General features: G+C 36.3%; 1 protein-coding gene across 2 annotated transcripts in view; it reads left to right on the plus strand.

Moving 5' to 3' along the window:
• Nucleotides 1-6,996, plus strand: part of GPALPP1 (GPALPP motifs containing 1) — a 39,950-nt gene extending 32,954 nt beyond the window's left edge. Inside the window, exons 8-9 of one of the 2 annotated variants that reach the window (XM_028526520.2) lie at nt 3,703-3,921; nt 4,560-6,996. In XM_028526520.2, the coding sequence (XP_028382321.1) occupies nt 3,703-3,921 (219 nt within the window). In that variant the 3' untranslated portion in view covers nt 4,560-6,996. The remainder of the gene's footprint in view (nt 1-3,702; nt 3,922-4,559) is intronic. The other variant, XM_036011341.1, reaches the window with a different exon arrangement.
• The last annotated feature ends 2,674 nt before the right edge of the window (nt 6,997-9,670 follow it).

The following is a 9,670-nucleotide window of genomic DNA, read 5'->3' on the forward strand; positions in this document are numbered from 1 at the left end:
CCTTCTGGCATCCCTGTGATTCTGATATTGGAACGTTAAATGTTGTCCTGGAGGTTCCTAAGCCTCTCCTCATATTTTTATTTGAATTCTTGTTTCTTCACTTTGTTCTGATTAAATGTTTATTTCTTCCTTCTGCTCCAAATCCTTGATTTGAGTCCTGGTTTCCTTCCCTTCATTGTTGTTTCCCTGTATATTATTCTTTATTTCATGTTGCATAGCCTTCACTTTTTTCTGTATTTTGCAGCCATATTCAATTATGTCTGTGAGCATCCTGGTTACCAGTGTTTTCAACTCTGCATCTGATAGTTTGGCTATCTCATCATCACTTAGTTCTGTTTTGGAGTTTTGATCTGTTCTTTCGTTTGGTCCATATTTCTTCATCTCAGCGCATCTATTACACGGTAAGAGGTGGAGCCTTAGGTATTCACAAGGGTGGGACAACCCACTTTGCTAGGTTGTAGTGCTATCTGTAGGAGGAGTTCAGAGAGGGAACAGTGCCACTTGCTCAGCTCTTGGCTGGCTTTCAGTCACTTCCTCTGCTACCCATAAGCAAATTGGTGCTGATTTCATGTGGATGGTTTTATGTATGTTCTAGGACCCTGTGGGTCTCTCCAGTGAACTCTCCTGTGAGGCTGGGAGTTTCTCCTGCAGCCTTAACCCCCAAGGATTTTCACAGCTGGAGGTTTTGTGGCTTTATTTTCCCATGCTGGAATCCTGGTTTGTGTGGTCTGTCTCAATCCTCAGTTGTTCCTCCCAGTTTATCTGCACACAAATGTGGTACTGCCAACTGCTGTCTTGCCCTCGTGGTCCTCTAGCCATAGCTTTGCCATGTGTCCTCTCTGCCCCAGCTGCCCATCTCCATTGTTGCTACCAGTCTGAATGAATGTTTCTTCTTTAACTCCTTGGTTGTTTGTTTTTAAATTTGTTGTTGTCTTTCGTTTGATTGAGCAAGGAGGCAAAGTTTATCTACCTACACCTCCATTTTGGTTAGAAGTCCTCATTTAATCTCTTAATGACTTTTTTTCTACTTAGTTCCTGATCTTTGGATGAATGTTACTTAATGCTAGAATAAGACAGGTTTCAGAATCAAATGTGTTCTATTGTTTGTTTTTGTAGGTAAGTGAGTTTTATATTTAAGAGTTAAGATACCATTTTTACATAAAGATGTAGGGCACCCTGGCCTGGTGTGTTGGTAGATTGAGCACTGGCCTGTGAACTAAAAAGTCTTAGGTTCAATTCCTGGTCAGGGCATATGCCTGGGTTGCCAGCCAAGTCCCTGGTTGAGGGCATGCAAGAGGTGACTGATCAATGTTTCTCTTGCATATTGAAATTTCTGTCCCTCCCTTTCTCTCTGCCCCCCCCATAGATAAATAAATAAATAAATAAAATTTTTGTAGAAATAAAGAAGTGAATGAGATGGAAAACAGTTAATTACAACATCATTCAGTTCTTTAAACAATTTCTGAGTTATTTACTTAAACCTTGTAGCAACTTGTTAAATATTAATGATCTCTCTCTTGATTGTCAGCTATACACTTCAGTCTTTTTCACTTTGATCCTATTAGTTTATTATCTCTTTCTCTCTTTCCAAACCTGGGTAATGGGAATAATAACTCTTAATTTACAGAGATATGGTGAGGATTAAAATACAGTAAATTCTCAGTGAATCTTGCTAACATTTATTGGGAGATTCTTATGTGCCCAACATTGTTAAAACCTTTGTATTCATTAGATTATTTAGCTCCTCACTCACTCAAAATATTTTAAAATTATTATTATCATTTCATACGTCAGAAATTGAGGGCTTAAATTACTTGTCTAAGTCACCAGAGTTGAAAACAGCAGGACCATCATTGAAACCCAGATTTTCCTGAGTTCGGAACTTAAGTTATTAGCTACTTCTCCATGCTGTATATATTGATAACCTATTTTTCCTTAGCATGATTTGAATTTGACCTAGTTTTTTATTAAAACAAAGAACTAGAAAGTACTTGAGTTGCAAATCAATTTTTTTCTAAAAACTTTATCAGGATTTACTTATGAAATGACTTATGGAGGATTGGGAAAATGGAAACAATGCTAACTTAAATATTTACTTATACTACATCATTTGTACTTTCCACTAAAACCTTATAGTTTCAGATTGTGCTCATTCATTTATAGGGAATGACTACCACATAACCTGACAAAGTCAGTTCTGGTTGTCAAATCAGCCAAGGCAGACTTAACTTTCTGTCAGAAAATCTGACTCCATTTTTCCATTCAAATAGATGTGTTAATCATCATTCCTGTAACTATTCTGTATTCTAAAGTAGGTAAACCATGAATTTATTTGTCTTCTACGTGAAATAGGATGCTTCCACCTTCAACATTTCTTACAAATGCCTTGTTACTTTGCTTTCACTGAGCTGTCTTCAGATGAATCTTTGCTGTCAAATATATTTTTTAACAGGGCAGGGCCTGGAAGAGGTTATATTAAGCAAAAATCACCCTTTCTTCCATTGCCCCAATCTTCAGTATACCTGAACTCAGAACATTCCAACAACAGCAGAAACACCCATTTTAAAAATACCTTATACTTTTAGGAGAAATATGTTTTAAACGGAAAAGACACTAAGTCCTTCCTTGATGAGAGGATGTTCACTTATACTAGTATTTCAGGGTTTTTTGTTTGATGCCCTGGAGACTTGGTCTCCCAGGTGGTGTTCTGTAAGAAGACACTGAAAGACCTCACCTTTGTTAAATGGGAAGAGGCTGTAACAAAACAGGAGCCATTCTCATAAGATGCATTATTGGGCAAGTCTATTTTAAGTGAGACTACATGAAGAAGTTGAGAATCATGAGTGGATAACCTTAAAATTATCCATGCCTTCATACACCATGGCATCCAGCCTGTGTAACCCAGGGATACAAATATCCCAGTTTGAAGGCTGCTAGTCAGTGCTACCTGTATCTTGTCCTGCATCACACTCCCTGCTGCTTTCATCCAGGGACATTCTGTCTTTTACTTCAATACTGAAAGATTCATAATGAATCTCTTAAGTTATGAAACCAGTTGCCTTTGCTCGCGTTCATCTTACTATATAGATGTTAAAATGTAAACACTTCCCCCAACTAAAAGGAAGAAAATGAGAAAGGTAAGAAAAAGAACACAAAACTGAACAGAACAAAAGTTCTCTTCTGTAGGGAACATGCCAGCATGTCCTGCAGAGGCCTTGAACTGTGTCACCTCCGTGCTGTTATTTTTCTGGTTTCCCCTTGTTTTTACTTCAGCCTGGCAGTGCCATTCCCTTCCTGGTCACTTGTGTAAGCTTCACGGACCACAATGTCCATAAAGCTTTAACCAGGCTGGCAAGTGAGAATGTAATTGCTCTTTCTTTTTCCCCCAGGTTCTTGGTTTGGACTCTAATTTTGGTACATCATACAGTGCTTTTCGTTATGATTATTTAAACATTTGTCTCCTCTCTGTCTTGCTCTTTTCCTGTGTGTGGCATGCAATTACTTGATGCTTTCTTTGAGTTGAATTAGCCTCTGCTACATATTTTCTTCATAGATGCTGTCTTGGAATTTGAAAAACCTGTTGGGGTTTATAAATAGCCCTCCTTAATGTTCACCATTACTACTTAACTGTTTTGTTTCACTATCGTATTCTGTCAATAATCCACACAAACTAAGGTTTTTATTTTCTCCTGCTTTCCCCAGGAATCAAAAAGATCAGAATCTCTTATGGACATTCATCAAAAAAAAATAAAGAATAAATCTGCTGAAGATAAAACTAAGCCCCAAGAAAGAATACCATTTGACCGTGATAAGGATCTTAAGGTTAATCGGTTTGATGAAGCTCAGAAAAAAGCCCTAATTAAAAAATCTAGAGAACTAAATACCAAATTTTCACATGGCAAAGGCAGTATGTTTTTATAAGTAAGTATATTTCAGTGAGGTATATTTTTATACTGATAAATTTGAACTTCTCTAAAAATAAATTTTGTCTATAAATAGTTAAGAGCAAAACATATTTCTTTTTATAATAAAGTAGATTATAAACCTGTACATCTTTTTTATAAGAAAACTGATTTTTGAAAATTCAGCCTTCATGGGCTTAAAAATGTGGTTTATAGAAAAGGAGCCTTGTTCTCATAATAAGCTAACAGGACATTGCTATTAAAAATGCTAAAATAAAAGTTTAGTTTATGAGAAATGGAAAGTGTGGTTTAAAGATTGGGTAAATATTCATGGTTTATTAAAGGATGAAAAAAGGTTTGCTAGTAGTCTTTTTATGTTAAATAAAATCACAATTAGAAAAAGTTCACTCCTTTTAAAGGTTCTCAATAAGATTAGGTTCAAAACCATTACATCATTCATTTATAGCCAGAACTGGCAAGGGTTCATAATAGTGATGAAGGAATTACATAAAAACTAATGCTCCTTCTTAAAATTTTTTAAGATTTTTTTTCAATTATACAAAACCTACCTCAATATTAAAATGTGGCTTTAAGGGAAAACACAGTTAAAATTAGAAATATTTTCCAACTTACTGAATTTTTTTATTCTTACTTCAGGGGGACTTCTCTGCACAATGAAGAAAAGTTGAAGAACACTCTTATCTGTTGGTCCACTGTTATTACTTTTTTTAAGCTACTTACTATTAGAGAATACTTTAGTCTTAAAAACCATACGAACTCATCTTGTTCTCTGCATCCTTAAAATCATGTGGAAGCATAACATAATATCAGTGTTTCTTATGTAGAACAGAATTTTATGTGTTTGGCTTCCAAGAAAGCATGGGCTTTTCTTCAAATAATTATTCTGAGGATTCCCCCCACCATGCCCTAATTTTTGTGATGTGTCCCAAGTATCCTCTTAGATCTGGTCAGGACTATCTGAAGCCTGGACCTCCTCGTTGGATATTATTAACCTACCTAGAGCGAGTGCGTCCAGTACTTAAAGTAAATCCAAGGATTTGAAATTGTTTGGCTATTTCCTTTCAACTGCAAGGAGTGAATACATATTTACATGAAAAAAGTACATATGGAGAATTTGACTGTTTCATTAACAGTTTGTTTATTTAGGGCTTTTTATTTGTGGTTTGTGTTTTCTGGTGTGTTTAAGTCAGAAAGGAATCTCTGTTATTTCATGTTCTAAGGAAAAAGTGTTTGATTTTTTTTCAACTTTAATAAGTATTTATAGGGGAAGCGATCTGAGGAACAAGACACATCAGTGCCCACAAGCAGTGTGGAGTCTAAGACACAGCTCTGTGACCTCACCCAAAGCTTTCTAAGTCTTTAAATTCTGCTTTGAGATGATCTTACTTTATCCATTTATATTTAACAGATTTTAGCTAATTTATTGGGGACAGATCTTTTATATCAGTCATGAATAACCTTTTTTGAAAAAAATGAAACTCGGTAATCATAACCACACTAATGGAACATTATAAGTTTGTAATGCTATAAGTACTGCCTCTTTAGATGTTAAATAGAAAATTCTAAATGGTTAAAGCCTAAATTCAAATTCTGTAAAGTTATATTTTCTTACAGGTTAATCTTAGCCCTTCTACTAGTTCTGTGTTCTAGTTTTGATAAAGCACAAGGTTTTAATGGGAAAAGATTCTGATTCCTAGTTATTTAGGCTCTATGAAAAATTGAGTAAACTGTTCAGAGAATAGTAAAAATTATTCTTCTTTTAATCATAGCAGTATAGTGATATTTTCCATAACATCTATGTAAATAGTAGCCTACTCAAGGAGTGTTGTTATTAAAAAGATGAATTATTCTCCTAAGTAAATTCATGTAAAGGCTTCTTGTTAGAGTTGAACAGAGCTACCTTTTGACCAAAGGTGTCATTTTTAGTGGGCAGTATTGTATAAACACAAAACTTTGTTGCAAGAGCATCCATCTATTGCTTCCATTTAATTTTGTTAAAATTTTTTCCTCAATAAAAGGAAGAAATGTTTTCTATTTCCTCATCCCTCTATAGATTCCTAACATATATTTTTGGGAAGTTTGGTATTTTTAAAGTAAAAATGTCATCTGTGGATACTTATTTTTGCTTTGTTTTTACTCTAAAGGGATAGGGGTATTTCTATATTACGTACTTAACTATTTCTTCACTCATACATGGAGTGTCCATGACCTTCGCAAAAGTGGGAAAAGCCTGTTCTTTCCATGAGCTACATACAACCTTATTGCCACCTTGGATCTAATGTTCTTTCATGCCACCCTGAGTATAGTTTTAATAAAATGTAAGAACAGACCAGAGTGCCTTTGCCCCCATGGAGAGTCTAAACCCAATATGACAACAATGGCAATAAAAGAGCAGAGTAACTGTTGCATAGAATGGAAAGGTATTCATTTCATCTCATCCTCTCTTCCAGGCTGCAAAAGCCCTCATTAAATCAAGTCGCCTATCAATCAGGTAGAAAATTGAGATTGCTGACATTTTCTAATAAGAACTTTTTAATATACTTCACCTTAGCCAAATTTTATAGAACTTCTGCAATTTAAAAATGAAAAATAAGACCTGGCCATGTGTCTGGGTTAATTGGAGCACTATCCCACAGCAAAAGGTTGCAGGTTTGATCCCCCAGTGGGCATGCACAGGAGGCAACCAACTGCTGGATGTTCATTCTCACTCTCAATCTCCCTCCCCCTGCCCCCACACCCCCTTCTCTCTCTAAAATCAGTAAACACATCCTTGGGCAAGAATTTAAGAAAAAAAAATGAAGACAAAGAGCAACACTAAGTTTAAAAAGTAAAGCAGCTACTTTACATTCTTTACTGTTAAAGGTAACAGACATTTAAGTTTATTGTGCCTGCTGTTATATATTTTGTTCTCTAAATTGTCATCTGAAATAAATGTAGAGGCTTCAAAGAGTAACCATATTACTGGTAAATAAATGGGGGAGTTGGTGGCTAAATCCATAAGAATGGCTTATCAGATAAATCAAATCCTTTTTATATTGGGCAAAATGTTGTAAATTAAGCCCTACTCAAAAAACAAAAAAGCACATCTTCCTGAGTAAATTTTTAATCTTATACTCAGTGAGAATATAAAATGATGCACACTTTTTATATTAATTATGTACCACAATGTAACAAGTTGCCACAAAGCTTAGGAACTCAAAGCAACAAACATCTGTCATTTCACAGTTTTTGTAGGACAGGGATCCAGGAACTGATTACCTTACCACTCCGGAAGGACCATGTGTATCTGGGGATGGTCTTTGCAGGCTCAAGCAGGGAGGGAGAACCAACTTAATCTTGCTTGGACATAGGAACCACTTGACATTTAATCACTTGAACATTTAATGGTTCTTTGAATTAATAGTTTGTTTCATAAGTGAGATTGAGATTTACATGGTACTGAGGCTTATTTGCTTCAGATAAAGTGTTATTATATAAATTATTGATCCAAAAACATACTTTTTGTTTCTTATACACAGTGCATAATGTATAATTACTCAGATATGTAGGGTCATGGGAGATAGTTTTTAAGACTCTTTACAGTAGCCTTTATCACTTCTCTTTTCAGTTTTTTCATGATAATGCTAGGGGGTAGAATTCTCTATTGAATTAGATGCCTAAGGAAAAATTAACATGGAGAAAAGTGGTTAGAGATTGTACCTATGTAACATCAAAGCCAAGTCTTCTGTTTCAGAATATTAACTTATTTTCTTTGATTTATGATGCCATCATATCATTGAAGTCTGCAGTTACAAAAGGTTGTGCATTTCCTATTGTAAGAGAGGTATGTGTTGTATTTTGCAGCTGAAAAAATTAACTGTGACTATAGTATATAAAAAACTAAACAGCTGTACACTGTCCTTTTCAATCTTTTCATTTTGAACTTTAAAATTAAACAACTTTTTAGAAAAGAAGAATCCCTGAGGTGAAAAATTTGTATGTACAAGTAAAATTTCATCTATATGTAAGTTGTGGTCTTTTATTTTTGTTTCGTTTGTCTTAATATTATTAGCTCATCTGAGACAGGCAATATTGGTAAAGAGAATATCCTGTAAAGATTCTTCTGTCCAACCAGATCACTGTGGGCTATTGTGAAATCTTTCACCTCAACTTACTTGTCAGGTTTTCATTATCCCAATATAACTGTGTAACTGTTTATTTAAAAATGGAAGACAGACAAATGCTATTAAGAGCACCAAGGCACAAAAGGGGCTATACTGAGTTCTTACCAAGATTTCCATGGTTCTGGTTCTGGCCAAGATGGAGGCGTAGGTAAAGACCCTTCACTTCCTTGCACAACCAAAAGGATAATAACAACCAATCTAAAATCAATAAACAACCAGAAGTGCCAGAAGATCAAACTGCATAGAACTCCCAACAACAAAGGAATTAAACAGTCAACCAGACCAGTAAGATGGGTGGACAGAGAGACCCGCGGCTAGGCAGTGGACCACGCAGGTGGGGCTAGCTTAACAGGAAACTAAGACTCAGAGCTGACTGTGGACTACAGTGGGGGCTGCCACTGTGGGAGAAACTTCCAGTCTCACACAAGGGTTTGTTGGAAAGTGAGCTAGAGCTGAGCAGGCGAGCTGCATTGTTCCCTCTCTGGCCCATTCCTTACAGACAGCACTGCAGCACAGCAAGGAGGGTTGCCCTGCCCCCTTACAACTTAACAGGTGCGCCAAGACAAAGAAATATGGCCCAAATGAAAGAACAGCAAAAATCCAGAAAGAGAGCTAAGCAATGAGGCAATAACCAGCCTATTTGATGGAGGGGTCAAAGCCCTGGTAATCAAAATGCTCACAGAACTGATTGAGCTTGGTTGCAAAATGAAAGATACCCAAAGTGAAATCAAAATATTCAGGAAACCAACAGTGATAGGAAGGAAACAGACTCAAATCAATGATTTCTAACAAAAGGAAGAAATAATCATCCAACTGGAACAGAATGAAGAAACAGAATTCAAAAAAAATGAGATGTGGAGGACGGTGAAGGCTGGCATCAAAGCTAAGGTTGAGTGCTTGGCAAGGCCACACTTGACTGCTTGCATTTGCAAGGCAGGTCAAGCCAGCAGCAACCTGCAGGGGTTAAGAAGGAGATGGTTAACCACAAGCTTCAGCTGAATGCAACTGTAACTTTTGTAGAAGAAATATTCATCATTTAGATAACCTGGAAATGGAGCAATTATACTTACAGTTTTTCCCCAAGTCTGCAAAACGTCCTTGAGCTTTATTTAACCCTTATAAAATAAATGTGGAGATCCTGTTCAGAGTCAGGACCTCCTCCATCAGAGGAGAGACAATGCTTTTTCTTAAACTGTCTGACACTGTTGAGACTGTGTCTTAATCTCCTGTCACCACCCCCAGGGACCTCCTCCCTGTGCTGGTCATGGCAAAGAGAAGCTTAGGAACCTCTGGGACAACTTGAAACATTCCAATATCCAAATTATATGGGTGCCAGAAGGAGAACAAGAGCAAGAAACTGAAAACTTACTTGAACAAATAATGAAGGAAAACTTCCCCAATCTGGCAAAGGAAATAGGCTTCCAGAAAACCCAGAGAGTCCCAAAGAAATTGGACCCAAAGAACACACCAAGGAACATCATAATTACATTACCCAAGATTAAAGATAAGGAGAGAATCTTAAAAGCAAGAGAAAAGGAGACAATTACCTACAAAAGAGTTCCCATCAGATGGTCAGCTGATTTC

Source organism: Phyllostomus discolor, chromosome 11 (assembly GCF_004126475.2).
Source record: "Phyllostomus discolor isolate MPI-MPIP mPhyDis1 chromosome 11, mPhyDis1.pri.v3, whole genome shotgun sequence".
Lineage (NCBI taxonomy): Eukaryota > Metazoa > Chordata > Mammalia > Chiroptera > Phyllostomidae > Phyllostomus > Phyllostomus discolor.